Source organism: Cyprinodon tularosa, unplaced genomic scaffold (assembly GCF_016077235.1).
Source record: "Cyprinodon tularosa strain WSP-4 unplaced genomic scaffold, ASM1607723v1 ctg83, whole genome shotgun sequence".
NCBI classification, from domain to species: domain Eukaryota; kingdom Metazoa; phylum Chordata; class Actinopteri; order Cyprinodontiformes; family Cyprinodontidae; genus Cyprinodon; species Cyprinodon tularosa.
In genome coordinates, this window is record NW_024039596.1 from 504308 (window position 1) to 531437 (window position 27130).

The window sequence follows — 27130 nt, forward strand, 5'->3', positions numbered from 1 at the left end:
TAAACATTTCAAACAGTTTCTAAAGGTTTTACAACAAAGTGAACATGACTGGAAACAACAACACCCCAGTAATGAAGTGGTAGGTTTAGTAAAATCATAAAGCAGGGACAGCAGTTTTTAAACCGGAAAAATTAAAAGATATGCCCAACTGTATGCAGAAAGGAGAAACTTCCAGATGCTGCATCAAAGGCTTACAATACAAACTAGGGATGGAACGGTTTATGAAAACCGTCTGAACCGTTCGGTTCGACTGTCTCGGTTCGGTTCGCGTGTGTTGCGTTCGGTTCATGCGCTGCTCCTTTTTCTCCATAGTCGAAGCGATTACACTCCAGAGCAGAAGGTGGCGGTACTGCGACCAAAGCCAACTACCAGCAGTGTTGCCAACTCAGCAACTTTGTCGCTATATTTATCGACTTTTCAGACCCCTGCAGCGACGATTTTTCAAAAAAGCGACTAGCGACAAATCTGCCGACTTTTTACGGTGTCACTGGCGGCTTTTGGAGACTCTTACGTGAAAGCATGTGTCGTTTCTTCTCTTATCCTCCAGCGGCAGCTGCTGCCGTGGGGCGCCTCCCCGATCCCAACCCCGTTCTCCCGCTCCCGCAGGAGTGAGTAAAAACACTATTATATAGTGTTTTTACTCACTTTTTGTCTTTCTGTAACGACATTATTTCTCCCACAGCATCAATAACATGCACATCCCTTCCTGTGGCAGATTATGCAAATTAGTCAATGATGTCATTTAGCGACTTTTAGCACAGCCAATAGCTACTTTCCTTGCTGAGGAGTTGGCAACACTGACCACCAGTAGTAAACAAGAAGAAGAAACGAAGCAGCGTAGCCGGGTGTAGCAGAAAAAAATCGGTTGTTGTGGAGTATTGTGTGGGTATGGCGAGTGGGAAAGAACAGGAGTTGGAAGACGCGCCAGCAGCACTTTATAGGTCTGCTGTATGGGACCACTTTGCATTTAGAGTGACCTACGATGACGGCGGAAAGAAAGTTGTGGATAAAAGTGCAACAGTGTGCAACACGTTTTGTTTATGCTAACAGCAACACGACCAACATGTCAGGCTAACCCCGAGATCCCACATACTCCATCAGCGCTCCGCCCCGCTGCGCTCCAGACCGATTGCGCAAAGCAAAGCCTACAGCCTCCACTGTGGCTCCCGTCCGCTCCGCTCTGAGTTCCTTGGAGATCGTAGAGGGCATGCGCCAGATGATTAAATTCAAAGTAGCAAAACATGTGGAAATGAACCATGGTTTCGGCGGATCATTAAAAATAATTATAATTCATTAATTTTTTTGGATTTTTTCATTAATTTAATTAATTCTTATGGGATTTCGGGGTAACAATCAACATATACCGAACCAAACCGAAAACCGTGACCAAGAAACCGTGAACCGAACCGAACCGTGGATTTTGTGAACCGTTCCACCCCTATTACAAACTGCTGGACCGTGCATAGTTTTATACAGGAGAACAGCAGAAAACCTTTGGTTTCTTAGAGTAAACCTTCCTTCTAGATTTTGTTATATCTCTATTCAGGTGACCCTAAATTCAGATGCTATATTTTTGTTCTGTATTCCGTGAAAATGATCGACATACAGTAAAGATTTCCGAACTCGTTTATAACAGAGCTGATATCCTTGGATTTAAAATGCTCAAAGGTTTCTTGCTCACTTTCACCTTTGTTGCATTAATTTTCCTCCATTAACATGGTGCAAAACGTGGTATTTTGCTTCATAAACAAATGTCTGAGTCAGGGGCGTCAGCTGACTCAATACTATACAAGGGCACAATAGGGCAGAAAAAATTTTTTTGGGCAATTATTTATTCAAAAAAAGCATGGGTACAGATAATTAAAGCAAGCATGCGAGCAAATATTTTATAACACTTATTTATTATTATAAAGCGTCATAAATAAACTTGAAATGTGCAACTGTAAAAGGAAGACAAAAAAACACTCTACATACATACATGTCTGTGTTTATCATTTCTATTTGGGCCCATCCTATGATGGTGTGATGGTGTGTATATCATAGCCGTAAGGATGGTAGAGCTGGATGTTCTTTTTTTTAACTGTAAGTAGTAGCGTCTAGGCTTCATATTTGCAAAGCTGTCGATCAATTGTGACTAGCTTAATTTCCTCTCACAACTCCGCAGTCAGTGCAGAGCTGTGAGAGCGGAGCTGTGAAAGTGGAAAATTAATTAATAAAAAAAATTTGTGCCCAAGGCATACCCAGGCACCACAGATCCATTACCCTAACCCTGTCCAACGGGGCATGTGCCCCTGTGAAAAGAGTCAGCCGACGCCAATGGTCTAAGTATTCCTAAGAAATCCTGCTCTCTGAGCAACAGTTCCTCTCTGTCCTGGAAAACATCTGCTAATCACAGTTCTACGTATTGCTGTCATTGTCCTGCTCCTCCAGGAAGCACCTGCCTTGACTACTCTGTGCCTGCCTACAAGATAACATGCCCACTTTCTCTGATTTATTTATTTAACCTTTATTTTACAGGAAGTCCCTTGAGATAAAATCTTTTTCGAGGGAGACCTGGCCAAGAGGCAGCAGTACAATAAGACATATAAAAACACATAAAAACAACATAATAAAATCAATCATAAACTAGACTCTAGAATAACAGTTACAATTCTCTGTGCAAGCGGTTTTCAATAGTGATTTAAAATGCTGTAGCGGAATAAGAGTCCGTAATTGCAGGGAGTTTTGAATATTGTGCCACGACCATGGTGCTGCATAGAAAAATGATGTTTAGCCAAGATCTGTGTTGATCCTGGGAATAGTGAAAAGAACACGACTTGAAGAGCGTGAGTTGTAACCACTGTTGGCTACAGACATGAGGTGACAGGTATGGAGGGAGTTTACCCAGGATGGCCTTGTAAATAAAAGTAAGCCAATGATGTTGATGATTAGAGAAAATCAATGTGAGGTAGAGCGCCATCATTTGTGCTCAAAATGAGGTCAAGTGGCTTTTTTAGCTGCTAATCTGCACAGTGACAGCAACTGTTTGTTTTTCATCTAATGTCTAAACCACAAAATGTGTTTTTCAACCATGAGATGCCTCAGATTTCGTGTTGAAAAAGCGACGTCAAGAAAATGGACTTCATCCACTCAGGGAGAGCTGACGTCCAAGTAAAGGCAAGTGTCTTAACCACATAAGTGGATAATCCAGGTCCAGATTTGCCTGGATTATGCCTTGATTTCCTTTATCCTGTTCATTAAACAAGGTGATTAGTGCCTTGCTGGACCTGGATTATCCACCTCAGCCTAAATATGTCCCTTCTCTGGACATACAACTAATATTTCATAACAAAGTGCCAAGGGTAATATTTCATCACATATATGACAGTACTTGACCTTGGAATTCTTTTAATAAATCATATAGAATCTTTAAGTGAGAGGAAAAAGAAAAAAACTGTAGTAAATGTAACATTTTAATAATAATTTGATCCATTAAAGTTTTAATTCTACATACAGAATGTAGCACATAATTACACTCTTAGTATATTGAGACCAAAAACACCTTTTAATTAAATACAAGAGGTATCACGGCATCAATTAGTACTCATGACAGTACTTGGGGACGCATCCGTAGATAAATCCTGATGACTGCAGAACTAATTACCGCACAGCTCAGCCCTGATATATGAGGGCCCATGTGTTTTCCTGCAGATGGTAACTAAATCATGTCTAGTGATGATAAAAAGCAGTAGGGATGATTATAGCAGTTGATCTGCTTTGTGATCACTGACTCACCACTATCTTGGCATCTCGGACGGTGTTTTCCGGCACAGTGACCCAGTATTCAGGCTGCTCCCAGTGGGGCGGCTGGTTGTGAACGTTGGTGATGATGACTGTCAGCTCCACAGAGCTGCTGCGGTCTCCTCCGTCTGACGCCAAGATCTGCTGGTTGATCCTGGACGTCTGCAGGGAGATACAACAAAAAAGATACTGAGTTAAATAAAAAAAATAATATAATAATAATTTTATAGGGAGCTTTAGGAGAAGCATATAAGATGTTTTTGAGAAGATTCTTTTGTTGGGGAATGTTGGCCTAGTGGTAAAAGCATTGCGCTTGTGCTCTGAGAAGGTTGCAACACTGGAAAAACTCTAAATCTAAATAAGTCATTATTTCTTAAAATAAGTGCATTTATTGTTGGATTGAGGAGATAAAAGAGTCCTCTTACCAATGGAACAATACAATTTACACTTAATATAAGAAAACACAATTGTATTGTCTTATTTTAGGTGCATATTATCCAATTATCTTATTTTAAGAGGAAAAATAGTCATTCCATTGGCAAACTAACTCATTTACCTACTTTAATTAAGGGTAAATACACTTAATTTAAGAAATTTGTACTTGTTTCGAGATTGTTTTTCCAGTGAAGTACTCGGTTAGATCCCCATAGCCTCCACTCTGGGTTCCTGAGCAAGACCCTTAACCTCTGATTGCTCCTCAGGTGCCGCACAATGGCAGCCCACTGCTCTCCAAGGGGATGGGTTAAATGCAGAGGTAAATTTCTCTAGGTAAATTATTATTATTATGCTTAATCTTTATTTAGCCTATCAGGAGCCACAGGGGAGATTCGATAAGCGTGTAGTAAGAATATAAAGTGCTGATGAAATTTTTTAGAGATTTCTTCAAAATGGGTTAGGGTTAGGGCCATCAACACCTATGTTGATAGATAATGGAGATCGGCCTGTTTTTCCAGTGTAGTCCTGTATCTCTGACTGTGACTGGCTGGATGTGCTCTCTTTATCCTCTGACATGGCAGTTGGCTCAGAGATTGTCTTCCTGGCTGTGTGTTTTCTGGCTCCTTTTACAGCTGCCTTTTGTATGTCTGCTTCTGTCTCCTTGAACCCTAGTCGGTCTCGGCAGATGGCCGCTCACACTGAGTCTGGTTCTGCTGGAGGTTTCTTCCTGTTAAAAGGGAGTTTTTCCTCTCCACTGTCGCTACAAGATGATTAGAGTGAAGGAGTCAATGAGTGAGTCAATGAGTCGATGCAATGAACTGGTTTTCCTTAGATAGAAAACTTGACTGGATGATCTGGTGAACTGCATAGTGCCTTGAGATGACATGTGTTGTGAATTGGCACTATAGAAATAAACTAAATTGAATTGATATCCTGAGAATGTTGCTGTGTTGATGTGATTAAAGGCAAACCTGTTATGAAAGTAGAGTAATGATGAACTGGAGGACTCCTGCTGTGTGTCTGACCTGTGAGATGGGGTGGTTGACATAAATCCAGCCAGTGTTGGGGTTGATGTGAAGGTAGGCTGGTTTCTGCTCGGACAGCGAGTAAGTAATAGCCGAGTTGCTCCCCTGGTCATCGTCGTGTGCTGCCGCCCGTAAAAAGCTAGTTCCCACTGGAGTATCCTCTCTGAGGAAGTCTAACAGGAGAAAGAGATTTGCTATAAGAGGAACTCAGATGGTTGCTAGATGAGCACGTCGAAAAAGAAACATTTTATTTTATTTGACAGAGCAAAGTGAACCATCAGTTGCTGTGATTGTAAGCCGACATTATGCAGACATTATAATAATGGGAACGCGGCATTGTGATGTGTCAGCACAGTGTCACCTCATTTTGTCGTTTCTAGGTCTCACTCTACAAAGTCAACACATGCATCTTTATATTTATGAATATAACCTGAAATCCTGCTGACGGCGGTGTGTGTCAGTGCTGATCAGACAACAACAAAAAAACAAGGTGAGGAAAGGAGGACGAGGAAGCAGTTTCTCACTGAAATACTGCTTTTCAAGCATCGTGTCGATAATTATTTCCTTTTCATATCAGCTTTAAAAATCCAAAAATCATGTAAGATATATATAATGTTTTTTTTTGCAGAGGTTTAACATAAAAATATGTAGCTAGTTTCTAACACCAAATGCTACCAGGCTATTAGAGCTAAGTTTACAGGTGCTGGTCATAAAATTAGAATATCATGAAAAAGTAGATTGATTTCAGTAATTCCATTTAAAAAGTAAAACTTGTATATTATATTCATACATTACATACAAACTCATATATTTCAGATGTTTATTTTGTTTAATTTTGATGATTACAAATGACAACAAATGAAAATCTCAAATTCATCATATCAGAAAATTAGAATATTACTGAAGACCAATAAAAACAAAGGATTTATAGAAATGTTGGCCAACTGAAAAGTATGAACATGAAAAGTATGAGCATGTACAGCACTCAGTATTTAGTTGGGCCTCCTTTGGCCTGTATTACTGCAGCAATGCGGCGTGGCATGGAGTCGATCAGTCTGTGGCACTGCTCAGGTGTTATGATAGCCCAGGTTGCTCTAATAGTGGCTTTTAGCTCTTCTGAATTGTTGGGTCTGGTGTATTGCATCTTCTTCTTCACAATACCCCATAGATTTTCTATGGGGTTAAGGTCAGGAGAGTTTGCTGGCCAATTAAGAACAGGGATACCATGGTCCTTCAACCAGGTACTGGTAGCTTTGGCACTGTGTGCAGGTGCCAAGTCCTGTTGGAAAATGAAATCTGCATCTCCAAAAAGTTGGTCAGCTGCAGGAAGCATGAAGTGCTCTAAAACTTCCTGGTATGTGGCTGCGTTGACCCTGGACCTCAGAAAACACAATGGACCAACACCAGCAGATGACATGGCACCCCAAACCATCACTGACTGTGGAAACTTTACACTGGACTTCAAGCAACGTGGATGAAGTGCCTCTCTTCTTTTCCTCCAGACTCTGGGACCTTGATTTCCAAAGGAAATGCAAAATTTACTTTCATCAGAGAACATGACTTTGGACCACTCACCAGCAGTCCAGTCCTGTTTCTCTTTAGCCCAGGCAAGACGCTTCTGACGCTGTCTGTGGTTCAAGAGTGGCTTGACACAAGGAATGCGACAGCAGAAACCCATGTCTTTCATACGTCTGTGTGTGGTGGTTCTTGAAGCACTCACTCCAGCTGCAGTCCACTCTTTGTGAATCTCCCCCACATTTTTGAATGGGTTTTGTTTCACAATCCTCTCCAGGGTGCGGTTATCTCTCTTGCTTGTACACTTTTTTCGACCACATCTTTTCCTTCCCTTCGCCTCTCTATTAATGTGCTTGGACACTGAGCTCTGTGAACAGCCAGCCTCTTTAGCGATGACCTTTTGTGTCTTGCCCTCCTTGTGCAAGGTGTCGATGGTCGTCTTTTGGACAACTGTCAAGTCAGCAGTCTTCCCCATGATTGTGTAGCCTATAGAACTAGACTGAAAGACCATTTAAAGGCTTTTGCAGGTGGTTTGAGTTAATTAGCTGATTAGAGTGTGGCACCAGGGGCCATCAATTTTGAACCTTTTCACAATATTCTAATTTTCTGATATGATGAATTTGAGATTTTCATTTGTTGTCATTTGTAATCATCAAAATTAAACAAAATAAACATCTGAAATATATGAGTTTGTATGTAATGTATGAATATAATATACAAGTTTCACTTTTTAAATGGAATTACTGAAATCAATCTACTTTTTCATGATATTCTAATTTTATGACCAGCACCTGTATCTAGCTGCACTCAGAAATCTGGATACATTTATCAATACGCTGATCAGGAGGAAAACTTCAGGGTTTTAATTGCGACCTTTATCACTAAACAAATGTCTGCAACATTCAAAAGTAATCTGAATCAAGTCCTAATTCTGCCAAAAGGGAAAATGTGCAAAAAATAAAAATACTGATCTACTAATCCTTTTTACCTGTATAGTGCATAATCTAAAGAACAACACAACTAGAATACAGATAAACACACTACAATCATATTTTCCCAGATTGCTCTGAGCGTATCTGATGATGACGACAGACAAGCAATAACATATCAATGCTTCTCAACAAATTTGTTATTAAAATTTTATATGATTACGTGCTTGTGTAAGTAATTATTATGCATGCACTGGAAAAATGATCTAAAAGTAAGTAAAAATTTCTTAAATTGAGTGTATTTACCCTTAATTTGAGTAGATAAAGGTGGTTTGCCAATTATCTTATTTTTACTCTTAAAATAAGATAATTAGATAAAATGCACTTGAAATGAGACAATGCATGTGTGTTTTCTTATTTTAAACGTAAATTCACTGCAAAAACCATCTAGAAATAAGTGCAACATTTCTTTAAATAAGTGCATTTACCCTTAATTTTAGTAGGTAAATAAGACGATTTGCCAATGGAATGAGTATTTCTACTCCTAAAATAAGACAATTAGATAATATTCACTTGAAATAAGACAAAGCAATTGTTTTTTTCTTATTTTAAATGTAAATTGTCTCACTTATCTCCTCAATTCAAGACAAAATTCACTCAATTTAAGCAAAAATAACTCATACAGATTTCCATTTTTTGCAGTGTTGTCTTGGTCCATTGGCAAAATGTTACTTTTACCACCTCAATCCAAGAACAAATGCACTTATTTTAAGAAAAAAATACTTATCTAGATTTTGATTTTTCCAGTGTGTGCATGTTTGGCAAAATTCTGACTTGATAAATTTGGTACAGACTCCTTCACTGCAAAAACCATCTAGAAATAAGTAAAAAAATTCTTAAATCAAGGGTATTTACCCTTAATTTAAGCAGATAAATAAGATGATTTTCAAATGGAATGAGTATTTTTACACCTAAAATGAGATCATTAGTTAATATGCACTTGAAATAAGACAAAGCAATTTTTTTTTCTTATTTTACACTGCAAAAATGATCTCAAAATGAGTAAAAATGTCTTAAATTGAGTGTATTTACCCTTAATTTGAGCAGTTAAATAAGATGATTTGCCAATGGAATGAGTATTTTTACTCTTAAAATAAGATAATTAGATAATATGCACTTGAAATAAGACAATGCAATTGTTTTTTCTTATTTTAAGTGTAAATTGTCTTGTTCCATTGGCAAAGTGTCTCACTTAAATCCTTAATTCAAGAAAAAATGCACTTATTTTAAGAAGAAATTACTCATTTAGATTTCATTTTTTTGCAGTGTAATTGTAAATTGTCAAGTTCCATTGGCAAAGTATTCCTCTTACCTCCTCATTTTAAGAAAAATTCACTTAATTCAAGCAAAAATTACTCATTTAGATTTCCATTTTTTGCAGTGTTCATTGTTAATATTGGTGGCAAAACTCCAAAACCTTAAGCAAATCTATTCATTCTTTACATCCACAGTAAATTTAAAACAGCTTTCTTCCTCTGAAAGTTGTTTGCGTTGCCAGACGACACTGTTTGCTTCCCGTAAACAGACTTCTCTGCAGAAAAAGGGAAGCGGTGAAAACTTTACAGCTCATAGAAAGTAGGCAAAAAGCACACAAAGACCATACAGACATAAAGACCACATGATGAATATTAAGCCTACTGAATAAAAGTGCTTTCTGCTAGGAGAGCCCGTAAGAAAACAGCACGCAAATACACCCTAAGCAGCAGTAAATAAATTCATGTCCCAGAAACATTTAAATCTGCCTCTTAAATAGTTAATGAGCCACTCTGTGCGCTTCTGCAGTCGGACGCAGGGAACTTCAGACAAGACGGTTATCAAAACACATATTTGCACGGATAGTAAACAAACACAGATCCATGGGGGCTTGCTGAGAATATTTCATCAGTGTTAAGAGCTCTCCAGGATTACAAAGATGCAGATTAGTAGACATCAATGACAACAAACACTCAGCTTCACCTGTTTCCCATAAACTTAGCTTATTCTGGAAGAGATTAAGCTTTGTGTAAAGCTTGAAAAGGACAAAACCCAACACCTGTCCTACTGCTGATAGCTTCTTCCACCAGTGCAGAGGATGTGAAGCAGAATTTCCAAAAATGTAAAAAAAAAAAAAAAAAACAATCCACTGGACTTGGTTTCCAAGTTTGAAGACGTTTCGCCTCCCATCCAGGAAGCTTTTTCAAAATGTCAGAATTAGAGTTGAGTTCAAAGCTTTATATGGTAGCCCAAAAACTTGTTTTGGCTTAGAAAACATGCAAAACATGCAAATTGAACCAGAACAGGTCCAACCCTTTAGGAATGGGGAGGCGTTTGGGGTTCTTTGTTAGCCTGCACACTGCAAAAACGATCTGGAAACGAGTAAAAATGTCTTAAAATTAGTGTATTTAGCATAATTCAAGCAAGTAAATAATAAGATTTGCCAATAGAATGAGTATTTTTACTCTTAAAATAAGATAATTAGATAATATCCACTTGGAATAAGACAACGCAATTGTTTTTTCTTATTTTAGATGTAAATTGCCTTATTCCATTGGCAAAGTGTATCACTTAACTGCGCAATTCAAGAAAGAAATGCTATTTTTTAAAGAAAAATAAACTTACTTAGATTTCAATTTTTTGCAGTACAGTACCCGATACTGGTCTATGCCTCTGTAAGGGGGGTCGTTAGGGGCAATCGTTGGCTTGGCTGCCCAGGATAGTTGTTTTATCCCCTGCATGGGGGTGGGGGGTTGAAGTGATTGTGGGAAGGAATCAACTCTATTGCTGCATTGTAGGTTTTTGAAAGCTAAAACCTGAGTCCACCCCCTCTGTTTAAGGTTGGTTTTACTCTCTTAACATAAATGGCTTCCTTCCCCTTTCAAAGCATCTGTCTTCTTTGTCCAATATGTGAACATTCTCAAATGAGACTTTTATTTTGTCATTTTGTACACACAAGTGTAAACAAAAAGAAATTTCATTAAGAGCAGCTCCCTAGACAATACATTTTTTAGTAAGCAGAACACTGCAGGTAAGTAAGACTCTTTGCCAATGGAATAAGACAATTTAGATTTAAAATAAGAAAAAAAGACTATAGTCTCTTACTTCAAGCGCATAATATCTAATTTATCTTATTTTAAGGGTAAAAATGCTCATTCCATTGGCAGATCATCTTATTTTCCTACTCAAATTTAAGGTAAATACACTTGTTTAAAGACATTTTTACTAATTTTCAGAACGTTTTTGCAGTGAAGTGATAAAAAACATTGTGATGAAAAACAGTAATGTAAACATATGAATGTAGAGTTACATTCCGTTTTTTCTTTTTCTTTTTATAACCCATTTTACATAACATTCAGCAGTCTAATGGTAGTGGGGAAGAAACTGTTATGGAATCTGCTGGATTTGCATCGGATGCGTCAAAGTCTCTTCCCGGAGGGTCGGAGGGAGTCCCTGGTGGGGGCGTGAGGGGTCATTGATGATGCTACGGGCTCGGGACACACAGCGCTGGGATGAAATGTCTTTAATGGAGGGAAGAGGAGCCCTGATGATCTTCTCTGCTGTTCTCACCAGAGATGGCAAAAGTACTCACTTTCCGTACTTGAGTAGAAATACAGATACTTGTGTTAAAAAATACTCTGGTAAAAGTGGAAATACTGATTAAACTTCTTTACTCAAGTAAAAGTAACAAAGTAAAAGCTTGTAAATTTACTTAAAGTATAAAAGTAAAAGTAGAAACCACTTTTTTCATGCCGTTGCCTACATTTTAAATGGATGTCTGCCAATAGGACTAGATCTCCGTTGTGTTCATTTTCAATCATCTCGTCGTCCATGCTACTATGCTAACGCCACCGCCACCAAGCTGCAATGATTTGCCGCCAATGAATACCGCCGAATCTGTCGATTCATCTTGTAGTGGTGCGTCAAATGCAACGTAGATTCCCATCCAATTAGATTGAATTTGGTATTGATGACGTGAAAAATAATAACGGTAACTCCATTGAAATGATTCAAAACTAAAGTAACGAGCCAATTTTTTTAAATGTAAGGAGTAGAAAGTACAGATATTTGTGTAAAAATGTAAGGACTAGAAGTAAAAAGTCGCCATAAAAATAAATAGTAAAGTAAAGTAAAAATATCAGAAAAATCTACTTGAGAACAGTAACGAAGTATTTGTACTTCGTTACTTCCCATCTCTGGTTCTCATTACTCTTCTCACCTTCTTCCAGTCTGAGGCGCTGCAGCCTCCACACCACACAGTGAGACAGCTGGTCAGAACGCTCTCTATGGTGTTTCTATAGAAGGTGGTGAGGATGGGTGGGGGTAGGCGGGCTCTCCTCATCCTCCACATAAAGTACATGCACGTCTGTACCCTTTTGATCAGTAAGGTGGTGTTTACATTCCAGGTAAGGGTGTCTGTGATGTGCACCCGCAGGAATTTGGTGCTGTTGAGCACCTCTACAGCTGAGCTGTTGATGAGCAGTGGAGCGTGGTTAGGACATTTTTTCCTGAAGTCCAAGAAGATCTCCTTCGTCTTCTCCACGTTCAGGATCAGGCTGTTAGGGGACTAGGGACTCACTGTTTAGAGACACTAATTTCAGGAGCAGAATGAAATTTTTAATTGAAAAATGTAAAAAGCTTCCTGGATGAGAAGCGAAACATCTTCAAAGTTGGAAACCAAGTCCAGTGGATTGTTTTTTTTTAACTGTTTTGGAATGACTATGACCTGGATGATGACTGAGAATCTTCACCAGCATATGCAGCAGTACTTACATTGGTAACGGCTGTTTTCAAATTTGGGGTCGTTGTCGTTCTGATCTAAGATCAGCACCGTGATCTGACAGATCCCGATCAGTGGCTCCTCGGCCTGATCGGTGGCCGTCACAGAAAGCGTGAATTCTCTCTGACGCTCCCTGTCGAAACTCACAGCCGTGGTTATCACGCCTAAAATAAAAACACAACATCCACAAATCCATCAGATATATCAAACATTTTATTGTTGGTAACAATAAGAAACGTTTAGCTTACCGGTGTCAGGGTCGATATCAAACCCAGACGATACACCGTCTCTGTGCATGATGCCGTATTTGACCTCTCCATTAACCCCCATGTCGGCGTCGTGGGCCTCCACTTGCAGCACGAACGTCCCCGGCGGCTGGTTCTCAAGAACTGCTGCATTGTAGTTCTGACACTGAGAGCAAAAACGTCCCAGTCAGGAAGATGAAAACTAACGCTGTGTGTTTATATCTATAAAATGGTGTAAAACATGCTACCTCATCAAACACGGGCTTGTTGTTGTTGATGTCATTGATCCCTACGATGACCTGAGCGGCGCTGCTGAGTGGATTGGGACCACCCGAAGCATTGTCATCTGTAGCGGTGATGTTGAGGACGTACTGCGGGCCTCTGAGCCGTGGCGGTGGACTCCGCCGAAGCTTGATGATGCCTGGACACACATTAAATGTCAGTAACTATGCACCAATTGGTGTCAAAGGACTTTTTTTTTGACATTCCCTAACATTGTTCTTGAGAACAGTTTTGACAAATAATGAGAAAAAGTGCTGCATGAATGCACTGGTATAGCAAGATGAAAAATGTTCTTTCACAATCCCGCACACAATGAGGGTCAAAAACAAATAATGCGTTTTTTACTGTGAGAAAACAAAGCGACTCAGATCCCAGCCCATAAATCACAATGACTGGTAACTTAAAAGTAGGAGGAGTCATATATCTAGATTCTAGACCCTCCACTCATATTGAAGCCTCATTCCTTCTCTGTCATGCTGACTTAATTCCTGCAACTTGGAACATCTTGTTCAGGCAGTTAATTTACATCAAAATCTTTCTTAAGATAGATTTCTGACATGTCAGACTCAAAGCTTGCGTCTGAGTCATCAACAATAAATCAGTGGGCTGGTTATACTCCTGTAGCAGTGTGTCTCAGTAGGCTAGTCGCAGGTATGATGGAGATATTTTTGATTTATGCTCAATATTGAAGTGTGGTCTGCGCTATGTTATTCCACACCACAATGCAAGAGGGACAATCAGAAACTAACTGTGGGTCTAGAAACAGCCGAGGCGGCGAGGAAGTGGGGGCGTGTTTGTCCGACAACGGAGGCGAAAAAGAGCGGGGATCCAGGTGGAAAAAGGATCCCAGCATTCTCGCGCACCTCGCTCTTCTACAGTAGCTAGTCCAACTTCAAGAGTCGTTTTACGCAATGGCGGTCATACAAACAAAACAAGCCGGTAAGGTACCAAACAGGAAATACTCATGAAGTAGAGCGGATGTAGATTTGACCAATCAGAGGCCTCCACTGTCTGCGGTCAACTACAATTTGGGAGAGGTGCAGCAGAGTGTCTACGGAGGGGGAGGGGACGTCTCTGCGTCCACCACTACGCCTACGCAGACGACCAAGTTTCGAAGTATAAATCAGCCTTTAGGATTATGTCGCACTTGAAGCAGCTGGTTGCTGTTTTGACCCATCTGCAGTCTTAGGGCCCTCTCATATATATCCAGTCCATTGCGAAAGTTTTGTATATTTCTTTGCGGTATGAGGCATGGCTTGTTTTTAGCTAGTGCAGATAAAAAGTTAGTTGTCAGTAATTGTCAGTTAGTTTTATATAGTCCACAAGTTGTGTGCTATTTTATGAACATATTACACAAACACCTTTGTGTCATTGAACATGTTCTCCCATTTTGGTGGTTAACGCTTAGCATTAGTATTGCGTTAGCTTGGTAGCAGAGCTTTTTTTGTTTTGGTCTAAGAACTTTACTGGCAAAAATTTTGACCATTTCTCAATATGTGTACTTGTGCGATCTCATGTGCTTTGTACTCGTGAGACATCGGTCTCAGCCCTAGTACTGTTCCAATTCACAAGCAGACCGAGAACAGACAAAGTCCCCGGATGTTGTTCTCTTCCCTCCCTATTTACCCAGCATGCATCAGAGCAGACTTGTCCTGTTCTTGAGATTGACAGCTTTCCCAGCATGCACTGCAGCAGCAGCAGCTTTCAATGGAGCGCTCACAGAGCTCAGAGTATAAAGTTAAAAGTTCTCTTTTGTGTTGCTGATGTTCAATATGTTTTAAGATCATTTTAAGGCAAGAATATTATACTTTAAAGTGTTACGATATAGTCCATTTACCGATTTAATGCGTAATAAAAAAAAAATTCCAAAGTTAAGAGGACCGCGGCAACTAGTGGACCTCCGAGGCTAATGGCGTTTGTTTTATTTGGCAAAATGTTCATTTGATTTGTGTTTATCTGACTGTGTTAATTATTATCCCCCCGCACCAATTGAAAAAAGTATTTTTTTTTGCCACCGAACAAGTATTCCATCTATTCCATTTTTCTTTAGAACAAAAGGATTTCCACCCTGACAATATGTCAACTTATTTTTAACCTTTACGGTTCTTAGCAATGAACAACTCAAACAGATTTAAATTCTGATATATACATTTTTAATCATTTCTTTTATATGACAGGACAGTTAAATGTGAAGTTTTTAAAGTGCTCTAATAACAGTGACCATGAAGTGAACATGGACCACAGGCGTAATCCAGTCAAAATAAAGACCTTTATCACATTAAACCACAAAGGGTATGAATTCTTTAGATTGACTGAAATGTCCCATGATGCTTTTGTCAGTATTTAATTATTATTATTTATAAATTACTTATTTTAGATAAATTATTAGTTTAAGTATGTATTAGTATATATAATTAATTTTATTTTTTTAAAGAGATTAATTGGCGATGTCCAAAGTATTAAATAGGAATTAATGGGATTATAGGGACTAATATAAATGTGTAGAATATGTAATAAAATATATACTTATAGTGAACTCAATTAATTTCAAGTTAGGTTAGTACAGGAAAATTTTTCTGGACTAAAGTAGGTGCCACTTTTTAAAGTTCATTTCATTTTATTGTTTTATTCCTGTTTCGGTGTTTCTATTATTATTTTAAATTCCCATGAAGTTTATGTTGTTGGTTTAATGTTCTTTTCTTCTTGGAATACTTGTACAGACTCCAGGTAGACTAGCAACAGCAATAGTCAAAGTCTCTGAAGGATCCTTATGTTGCAATCATCCAGGCCTCACCGCTTCGCTTCATTTTTTTATCCCTTCATGCTTCCTGCTGTTTTTCAGTCTTATTCAATACACTTCCAGTTCGCTATTTTTCTCGCTTCGTCTGACTATTTCCAACTTAAAGTCTAAACCTGGCAAAAATAACTCCTGAGGTAACTGGTGGAACTGTCCTACCAAGAGAAGTATCCCAGATACATTAGCTAAGTTTGTTTTTCCTTATTATTTTCCATTTTCTTCAGTGAAAAGTTACTTAAAAAAAAAAATAATATTGTTTCTCAAGCCAGGCTGCATTGCTCTTTTGTCAGTTCATGAACTCATCTGGAGGAATGAAAATTAAAAACATTTCAGCAAAGAGAAAAAGAAAAAAAAAACACCCAGGATCTCTACCTCAAGTTGGCAGCATTCAGTTAATAAAAAATGTGCAAAATGATATTATATCGACTTTCTGCTTCTTTCCAAGCAATAGTTTGCTGTGGTTGTTTCCTGGCCAAATCATCCACCATAAATGCCGGTGAGTATAAATAACAGCAGACATGTTTAGTTTAAAAAAAACAGCAAAGATGAAAGGCGGCGCTGTGATGTTTCCTGCTCTGTGGGTCAAAAACAGCAGTAACTGTCAAATGAAGCAACAGAGTGCGAAAAAAAAAAAATACACACATTATTCCAACTCAGGTGCAAAACAAATGTCATTTTTCTGCACTAACAATCGCTGCAGTATTAGCATAACAGAGAGGCAGTGCAAACAAACAAACAAGCAGCTTTAGTAGCAGCATGAATATAGACACGGAGGCTGAGAGGGCGCGATCGCATCTACATGAAAATACTTCACATCGCTTTGAAGTGACAAAGCAGAACATCCCAGCAAGCCAAAGGCCATCTGCTGCATGAGTGCAGATGAGTGTGTGTAGGTGTGTCTGAGTGTGTGTGAAAAAGAGTCTTAATACATCATTTATGTGCAAATGCTCACATTTATTTTCTTTTTTTTTGTGCATGGGTGCATGGGAACAGTGGAGCAGTGCATGCTGGCAACATCAAAGAACGACCTCCCCAAAAAAAAGTTATGTTCAAACAGAGCCTGAAGGGAAATAAAGTTTAAAGTGGCAAAAAAGAACAGACAACAGAGGCGACGTCTTCAGATTTAGCCTCTCAAAACCATCCAGCTTAAAGCGTTTAAAGGTAATAACTCAGAATGCATGAAAATTACACCGGTAAAATGTCTACCAACATAGACATGTTAGACATTGTTGGAAAACTTAGATTCTCCACAATTTAACCATCTAGGTCATTTATGGACACAGCGAGCACCAAAGCACAATTAACTCAGATATAGCAGCATGTCAAAATGTAAACAGAAATACTAAAAAAATTAAAAAACAACTTTGTGTCATGTTTGAACTGATGCAGCTTGGGTTGTGTTTTACTCATCCAATTTTCATGTATATATTCAGAAAGTAGAAAGTGTTAGCTTTCAAATAATGTAGCACACATGTAATGTGGGCCTACAGTTCCTAAGTTATTTGCACTTCTATTTGGGGATGCAAAATAGGCAAGGAATTTCCCAAAATGAGGTGGATGTTATTAACCTGTTTTCAATTTCCTCTGTCCAACAGACAAAGGAGACGAAAACATGGTGGAATAGACATTGTTGTTCTGCCAAGCTTGGAGATGAAAACTTTCTTTAAAGGTTCGTGAAGAAGGAGATGAAGAACGGAGGAGACTAATGTAAGTGGAATTGGATGATCATTTCTAACAGTTATCATTATAATAAGCCCCTATAGACAAGGTTATTATCGTTAACTAAAACTTACAAAATGACAAAAACTATAATGAAAAAAGAACTTCATTGATGAAAATGAATCATAATTATTAATACTTCATCATAATTTTGCTCAAGTTAAAATAAAAAGAACATAACTACGTGTAAAAGATTTTCTATATTAATTTACTGAAGTAAATCTCTATCAGGGCTCCTGTCTGTCTGTTTGTGTTTTCTGTGTTTGTCTCCCTTCCGCCACCAGGAGGCGCCTGGTGTTCTTAAGCTGTTGACTGCCACTACCTCGACGCCAGAGTGTTTGCCAGTTTTGGGTACTCTAGCCAAGCTGAGTTTCGCTGAGTCAAACTGAGTTTTTGTCAACCCGAGTTTTAAAATTGTTTGTCTTTTGCCTCTCGGCAGGAAGTCAACCTGCTAACTGGATTTTTCGGACCTTCTCTCCCTGGAAGGATCAACAGAGCCACAAACTGAGCTGGGGTTCAAACAGGAGGTTTGGATCCACTTTCCCCAAGAGATCGTTTGAGCTTCGCACTGAGAAAGGGATTAATCTCCACTACGACCCATTCAAGTACCGCAGGAAATCTGAGTGGCAGTCAGTTTTCTCCGTCACCTATTAACAACCACATTCTGGGTAAACACTGTTCCGCCCTCCACCGAATCAGACAAGCACTGGAACTACAGCATACAGACTGGAGTCAAGGATTCAACAACTTCTCTGGAAACGTGAGTCAGCAACCAAATCCTCTTCTCTAAGTTCACGAGTAAAATTTCCTACTTACCCTGAACTAACCACTGCGTCTTCCCCTGACTTTTCAGTTCCGGTTGAGCAGTGCTCAGAGCAACACTTCTCTCTGAATTATCTCTTCAATAAAACCTGTTAAACCTTTTCCCTGCTCTCCCTGTTTGGTCTTCTGCATTTGGGTCTGAACCTTAGTAAAATCATGACATCTCTGCTGGTTGCAGAAGGCATCGGTTCCAGAAAGCACATTTTTCCCTGAGGTCCACTGGTTAGTTTTTTTTTACTTCAGTATGACATCTAAAAGCATTTTAGGAAAGGTTAACACCTATTTCAACAATTAGATGAGATAATATTGATACAAATAAAAAAAATAAGAAAAGCAATTGCTTGCTACACTGCTGCTCTCATGTTAACGGCTGCACACTTCTCTGTTTGGCTTTGTTTTTGTAGAGCTTAGCAGTTAAGAAAAGGTAAGGGAAAAAGTGGCTGCTTATACACTGCAAAAAAATATGTTTAACAAGAGTATTTCCCCCTAATTTCAGGAGCTAAATGAGATGATCTGCTATGGAATAATTATTACCTTCCTAAAAGGTAATTGAAGATTATGCACTCAATACAACATATTGGGCTTTTTTTTTACTTCTTTAAAAGTAAATCATCTCATTTTATTTGCAAACTGCTTCACTTAACATACATATTACAATTACAATTTTTTGAATTGTAATTTGCTGCACAGAATGTATTCACTTCAAATAAAACTTGCATAAAGTTCCTGTTTGTCTGTGACTCCATCCTGAAGAGAAATATCAGCTGTGCTGCTGCCATCAACACCTTTGTTTCTAGATGTTGGAGATCGGCCTGTTTTTCAGTGTAGTCCTGTTTATCTGACTGTGACTGGATGTGCTCTCTTCATCCTCTGACATGGGAGCTGGCTCGGAGCTCGTCTGCCTGGTTGTAGGATTCCTAGACGGGGCCGCCTGTGGAGCTGGTTGACAGTTGCCTTTTGTATCTTTATGTCTTTCTGTATCTCTGCTTCTGTCTCGTTTAACCCTAGTCGGCCTCAGCAGATGGCCGCTCACACTGAGCCTGGATCTTCTGGAGGTTTCTTCCTGTTAAAAGGGAGTTTTTCCTCTCCACTGTCCCTACAAGCATGCTTAGTGTGAGGGATTCCCTTCGAGTCAATGAGTCGATGCAATCAGCTGGTTTTCCTTAGATAGAAAACTTTGATTCAACTTGACTGAATGATCTGGTTGAATTGTAAAGTGCCTTGAGATGACATGTGTTGTGAATTGGCGCTATATAAATAAACTGAATTGAAATGAATAGTTGTTGGCATGAAGATAACGATAAAGGCCACTGAATGCACATAGATGCTAAAACATGGATGTTTCTGCCAGTTAAGTTGGAATAATTTAGGGTTTTATTTTTGAGAAAGCATCCCTAAAGCATCACTAGATGAACAGCAAAGAAAAACAACCCCAAAACTAGATAAAAAAAAGTAAAATGTTGGATTCCACATACCTAAGACCTAGATTGGCATATTTTTGTTGTTTTTTTTTTTTTTACTTTCAGTCACTAAAGGAAAAACCGTCCACACAAAGATAGATGCAGAGTTAGTGAAATGAGTGAAGCTCATCAGGGACGGCGAGCAGAAGAAGAACGGTCTCTGTGTTCCAGCTGCAGTGTTTATTTATGTGCATTTGTGTTTTTTTATTTATGCGGTTGTGGTGAACGTGTCTTCCAGGGGGTACACTGGCCTCGTTAAAACCACCATGCTTTATCCCCAAAAACTTGTTACCATGGAAACAACCACTTTGTAGCGTGCATGTGTGAATGTAAGTGATCTGAATGCTGCCATTGTGTGTGTGTGTGTGTGTGTGTGTGTACATATGTAAAAATGATTGTTCGCCTTGTTTCAGTGTGTCAAAGTGTTCTGCTTGCTGAAAAACATCATGTTGACATTCATTACTGTCCCATTAGAAAGGGACATTTCCTGCAGGAAATGCAGGAATGCCCTCAGAACATGAACGTCTGGTTAAATAAACACTTATTCTACTGCTCAAATCCAAGTTAAATCTGACTGAGCTGGCAACATTCCTTATGACAAAAAGTAATTTTTAATCTGACAAAGTAGTTTTGTTCGCCATCTGTTTGAAAAAGTCTAGCAGGTGTGATCAACTCTGGAACTTTTATAGCTCAGTGATTTTGCTGAGCCTCAGACTCCAGTTCAAATTCACCGTAGATCATTGGTGGGAAAAAATGGAAGTTTAAAAAAGCTTTTTCCGGGGCAGAAACCACCATGTCGTATTTTTTCTGTTTTCTTTTTCATCCTGACATTGTTTTCCAAAATACATCAGCGATAATGACCAGAGGTGTGCAAATAAACATGAATACTGACTTCAGTTCTCCTTTGCTGTAACCCCATAAGCCCATTGGGCTAAATGATCCATCACTTTATAACATTTATCAAATACATACACTAGTATAAACGTGTACGCTAGTAACTCACTTACGTTTTTCTGAAAGATTACCACGTCCTGCTGACAGATTATTATTTTTGTGTCCTAACCCTTTATTCTTGTTTATAAATAAAGCCGTTTGTGTATATATACAATAACAAAGGAGGAACAATATCATGATTGTGCGCAGGGAGTAAAGGAATTAGCCTCCCGTGGCTAAGCCAGTTAGCTCCTCCCAGGGAAATGCGGAAACAAAGATGAGTCCGAGATTCAGTGTGAAAAAGGGGCAAAAAATATTAGATTCCAAGAAGTACGAGTTTCGCAATTGCAGTATTGCCATAAAATAAAAATAAAAAATAAAAACTGCACATGGATATGTTTTTCTCATTGCAGCGGCGGATGTAAACAATATGTTTCAATTTTTCAGCTACTGCTCTAGCGGGGCGCTAACCTGACTCCACCAGATGGATTTGCTCCGCATATCCATCTGGAAACCTTCCGTTGAAGTAATTTTGGGAAGGGGCGAAAATACTGGTTAGCTGTTTGGCCTATGTTGGTGATAGACGGGCCAAATAAACCAATCAGATCAACGAAGCATATGACGTACTAACAGAGTGACGACGAAAACACAACCACAAGCCAGGCTACTCTTGCCGAAACCAGTCGGGAGAAGAGCAAAAACATCTTTTCCTCTGAGAAAAGCCTCCAGAGCAGTGTTTTGCTCTTCTTCCAATGAAGAAATACTCTGTAATTCCGATAAACTTGCTCCATAGCCACGCTAACGCTAGTTTAATCGGCTGAAGCCGCCATGTTGTTTAGACTGAACTGTCGCGCTTCTCGTTGCGTCACACCTCAACCCGCCTCAAAGCCAACGCTGATTGAACGTTCATTTGGTGAACAGTTCCAAATTTTCTTTAACGGAGAGTCTCCAGACTGATCTGCGAGTGAAACCTTGAAAGCTCGCGAGATCAGGATGGTCTCACGAGGCTAGCGGGGCGCCATCATCCTCCAACTTCTTCTGGTCGTCTTCCTCGTCTTTTTAAAAGGCAGTACGGTTCAGCTGCAGTTAGTGTAACTCGTGAGAAGGGGAAAAAAAGAGTTTCCATCGCAGTTTTGCAAAACATAAGAATTTCTTTTTGACCGAAGAACCACCTCGTTAAAGCGTTAAAACCTTTTTTCATAATAAAATTCCATTGATTCAATTTAGCAAATTTCTTTTTGCAATAAAAATTTGTGCCATTTTAAGGTTAATGGAAACGCAGCTTGTGGTGGCAATGCAATTCTTAGCCTTTACAGCCTAATTTCAAAAAGTGTAGATATACAGATTGGCAGGCAGAAAGATAGATTCTTACATTGAAGCTGTGTCAATGTTTGCATTTGTTTGGAATAGATTTTTTCTTATTCTTTTCTTATATTTTTCTTGATGTTCTGATAGGAAACCCTTAGGAAGCTTCTATAGAACTATAGAAAAATGCTGTAGATCAGTTTATTTACATAGAATTGGTTGGTCTGTGACCACACTGAGCTGTCTTTCTGTTAGTTATGTGGTACTACCAGCAGATGGCGCCACATCTGTTTATGTCTGCCTGTCCCCGGTGCTGAAATTCTATTTAGTCTCAAAGAGGACTAAACATTATCTAAACATTATCAATTGGTCCATACAATCTTATTTTATCATCTTGAGACGGTATTTGGTCATTTTGTGTGGCTGGCTAGCTCAAATGGTAAGTCACCCGACTCGCATACCTGGTTTCGAATACCCGCTGGGGGGAACGAGCTGCCAGTGGGAATCCTTAGGCAAGACCCTTCAAGTAATGCCTGCTTTAGTCGCTTTAGATAAAAGTGTCTGGTAAAAGCATAAACATAAATAAACATTGTACATGCATATAACATTACTATGCATCTTAAAGGGGTTATTTCAGTTTTTCTCTTTCTGTCAAACACAGTCCATTATTTTACTCATAAATATTAAAAAGAAGAATTCTTTAAAATTTCTTAAACAAGTTGCTAGAGTCATTTTGTTTTACAGTACTTTAAAGAACATTTATGGCACTTTACTATATGACACTGCCTCTTATGACTGGCATCTGTTCTTCTAAATAGAGACTTTTCACTAGCCTTATAAACCAGACTAAATGTGAGATTAAATGTGTAATTTAGTCTGGCCCTGATGAATGACACATTGGAAGATTGTTGATGAGAACAACCCGTTGTTTTTCAAACCACGTCTGTGCCTATTGGCCAACGCTCTGACCAATGAGCGCAACTGGATGTGACGAAGTTAGCTGGTGGGGGAGGGGAAAACAAACAGCCTGTCGGTAAAACAGCGAATTCATCCTTCTTAAAAATGAATGAGCGTCGAGCCTCTTTCTGCTCACGTTTCAACGAAAACCCCAAGTCTAATCCTTCCAAAACTGATTCCAAAGCTGAGTCAAAAATCGCCAGAGCCAGCGGTCCTTCACACACGACTATGCCGAGAGACGGCCACTGCAGACGGGCTGCGGTTAGCCCTAGCTGCCGTTAGCGTCGGAGGTCCGCTGGCTGCCGCAGTCTTCGCAACTTCGGAAATAATTTTTTTTCAATCACTTATTAAATCGGTAAATGGACCATATAGTGACACTTTAATATTCTCACCTCAAATAATCTTAAAACGTACTTTTATTGAACAACAGCAACAACGCTGCTGCTGCCGCAGTGCATGCTACTGTTCAATGGTTGTTGCCATCTTCCTTGCTGTGCTTACTCTAGCGTTGCGCAGCTTTGTTGTCATGCCCTCAAAACCCCGCCCCCTTTGCGTCCAAAAAACACATCTCTGCGTTGTGATTGGCCCACCAGTTCTAGGGCCTGGGGCATTGATCGAGGCTAGACCATCACACATATTTCTCTCCATGCATAACAGGTTATAGTCACTTCCCTCCTTCACACATGGCTTTCTTTAAGAACAGCTTTAGATGCAGTTGATTACAGACAGCCTAAATATAGTTCTGAATAGCTCTGTTATATGCAGGAGCTCTGCAATGGAAATCACCACTTTTATTTGACCCTATTCCCTTTCATTACAAAAACACAATCACAAAAAACACAGTTATTGCACATTTGGCTACACTTTGCCAAAATTACAGCTCTGCTTGGAATTGTCCAAAAAAATGTATTAAAATGTGTCTCATCTGATTTGGCCCTAATTTGCCGCTATTAAAATAAAAGTGTTAATAAATAGAATCTGAGGTGTCTCATAGGTGTTCATAATGACTTTCATGGGTTATTTCCTGTTTTTTTTGTGTGTTTTTTTATTTTTTAAATAAAGCTTGTTTCAAACGTAACTGACCTGTGCTGGTTTGAATTCTGGGTCCAATCCCTGTACGTCACATTAAAAGTATATTCTATTATCTCATTGGCAAAGTGTCTAACTGAACAGCATATTAAAAGAAAGAATATGCAGTAATTTTAGGAAAAATTTACTTGGATTTAAATTTTTTTGCATTCCACCAAACTTATTTCAAATTCTGCTTACTTCATTAAATAATCATTATTAAATCTTTGCTGCAGGTCATCAACAAATTCGAATACTTTGTTATTTTTCCACAAAGCAAATGGTTGCATCGTCTTAAAAAGTTATGAAGAGCTTTAAAGTTGCTTCAGAGCTGCTTTGTAATATTTAGAGAAATAAAACCAGCAGGGTTGTTCAGCATCTGTTGTTTTCATGCTACCTTTTTGGTTATCAAGCTGGAAGTTGCTGTCCTCATTGCCACCTGTAATGGCGTAGGAGACGGCGTCCCCATCTGGGTCGTTGGCGTGAACGATGGCGACCAGCGTGTCAGGACCGGCGTCCTCGCTGAGGAACGTCTTATAGCTGCACAAAGTGGGAAGACAAAAACACATCATTAGAAAAGAAGAGGTGACATATGGCACAAAGTAAAAACAAAGTTAGTAAGAAGTGCAAAAAAATACACAAACACGAGACAGTGTGAAGGAAACAGATTGGATCGAGTGAAGAGGTGAAAATGAGGTGAAAACAGATGGAGGGAAGCAGGACTAAAAATAAAATCTGATTTTAAAACCACATCAATTAGCAGATGGATTCTGTGGATGACAGAGTCACACAGAAGGAGTGAAAAATAGAGAGGGGCAGATTTCAAACGTTTATTATTAGGCAAAGTGAAATCCACACATGGGTGGTTCTGGACAGGGGCCAATGGGGGCCAGGGCCCCTGTAAATCATGTCCCTGCCCCTGTACTGAAGACATAATAATCAAAGAAATTCTAATGATGATATGCGCTGGAACAGACATGGTTAATGATAGCTCTTCTTTACATATTCTGTTTTACTAATTATTTAAAAACAATAAGGTGATAGATTTGGTCGTATTGAGATAGAATCCCATATTTCATCTGCTAAAAGTTTTTCAAAAAAAAAAAACAAAAAAAAACTTAGTTCATTCAGATTTTATAGAAAATTTAAAAATATGTAACATTCGTAAATTATAAACGCATATTAACCGAATAAGGCATAGAATTTTAATTAAACCTAATTGAAAAGAAATTTCACTTCATGCAGCTCTCTTAATATATTTGAATCCTTGCCCTGTTTTTTATTTCATGCTTTTCTGTGCCCCCATGAAAACAGGCTGGCCCCCTCCTGGTCCCCTGGTACATTTGGTCTAGAACCGCCACTGAATCCACACCAAGCTGAGGAGATATGAACGAATGATGAGACTGGGGAAGATTCTTACACGCTCTGGGAGAACACCGGCGCCTCATCGTTGGTGTTGGCCACACGGACGCGGACAGAGGCCGTCCCAGTTCTAGGAGGCGTCCCCGCATCCACCGCCACCACTACAAACTCATAGATGTGATTGGGCCGCTCGTAGTCCAGGCGACGGGCGGGGCTGACCACGCCCCCGGAAGTGATGTCAAAATCGGCACTCGGAATGAAGTAGGAGAGCTCCGAGTTCACGCCGGAATCACAGTCACGAGCGAGAACTGAGGGGAAAAGGCGGGAGAATTTATTCTAAAAAATATCAAGGACAAAAAAGACAAGGTTTGACAGAGAGAAAAGAGTGAGGCAAGGACATAGCAGAGAAAAAGGTAAAAACTAAAAACAAAAAAAGGAAGGCATAAACTGAAAATGTGAAATGAAAAAGGTTGAAATGAATTAAAGAGGAATGAATAAGAAAATATGGTGGAAAAAAGAGGAATAAAAAGATGATGGAATAAAAAAGAAGGTAACAAATAGAAAACTGTTTGAAAGAGAAGCTTTTGGACCTGGGATTTAATTATGAAAAAAAAAAAATTAATAAAACACAAACCTAAAATCAGAGATAGATTCTGAGGTTCTACTAAGATTTTAAACTTTAAACGGATTTTAAAACAATGGAGGGTAGAGAGTGAAGAAGCATAAAGACCAGAAGAACAAAAACTACAAATATGGATTAATAAAAGGAAAGCATCAACAGGATAGCGGAAAGGAACGGATCTCCTGCAGCAATCTCCTCTGGTTCGGTGGTGTTACCTTGCAGCAGTGAGGTTCCAGCTGCGACGCTCTCAGGGATGTTATCTCTGGTGTAGATGGAGTGAAGAAACTCTGGGGTGCAATCGTTTTCATCCGTGATGTGGACAACAACCTGAAGAAAAGAGCTCACTTAGATTTTTCTTCAACGAATTCATTGTCCCAAAGGAAATTTGATTTGGGTAGAGACTCTGGCTGCTACATAGTCCAAACTATGTGTTACAAAAGTATTGATACTTTTTTGAGTATTGATACTTTTCATTTGCCTTTAAAAGGAAAGGCAAATGAAGAGGAGGGTGACACCACAGGGATACAAAAATGAATAGGATCCTTATTGGTCCTCATAAACAGACTCAGATTCACTCTGATTATAAGCACTAGTGTTCAATCTATAACTCGACATACAGAGGAAATATTTCACCAAACATTCCTGCTATATCAATATGTTAAAGTTTGATTTAATTTCATATTTAACTACATTAAGCATAAATCATCAAATAATGAAGGTAAACCAAGGCGGATACAGTTCAACAGCTAATTTTCACACTCACACTCAGGAGAAACATGCAAGAAGAAATTAAGAGAATCCAGGACTGAGGAACTGCAGACGAGGAGTTTATATGGGAGACAGAACAAAGAGTGGATTAATCAGTTAATTGGGAGCAGGTGTGGACAGAAGCAGCTAGAAAGGAGCCAAGGGGAAAGGAAAGGGCCACTAGGGGGCAACAAAGAGTAACCAGGGAAAACAGCGTTTACCAGTAACTATTAGGGTTGTCAAAAGTATCGATTATTAAAAATACTGAAATGTTGTATCCGGATACAATACTCATTTTCAAAAGTATCGATACA

At 39.1% G+C, this 27130-nt stretch overlaps 1 protein-coding gene across 1 annotated transcript in view; it reads right to left on the reverse strand.

Moving 5' to 3' along the window:
* The window catches only part of si:dkey-22o22.2 (neural-cadherin), a 254121-nt gene that overhangs the window by 83887 nt on the left and 143104 nt on the right, over positions 1 to 27130 (reverse strand). Inside the window, exons 5-12 of the mRNA XM_038272450.1 lie at positions 26285 to 26396; positions 25506 to 25755; positions 24483 to 24625; positions 12991 to 13163; positions 12746 to 12908; positions 12491 to 12661; positions 5241 to 5413; positions 3775 to 3942 (exon numbers count right to left, since the gene is read on the reverse strand). Coding sequence (XP_038128378.1) covers positions 3775 to 3942; positions 5241 to 5413; positions 12491 to 12661; positions 12746 to 12908; positions 12991 to 13163; positions 24483 to 24625; positions 25506 to 25755; positions 26285 to 26396 — 1353 coding nt within the window. The remainder of the gene's footprint in view (positions 1 to 3774; positions 3943 to 5240; positions 5414 to 12490; positions 12662 to 12745; positions 12909 to 12990; positions 13164 to 24482; positions 24626 to 25505; positions 25756 to 26284; positions 26397 to 27130) is intronic.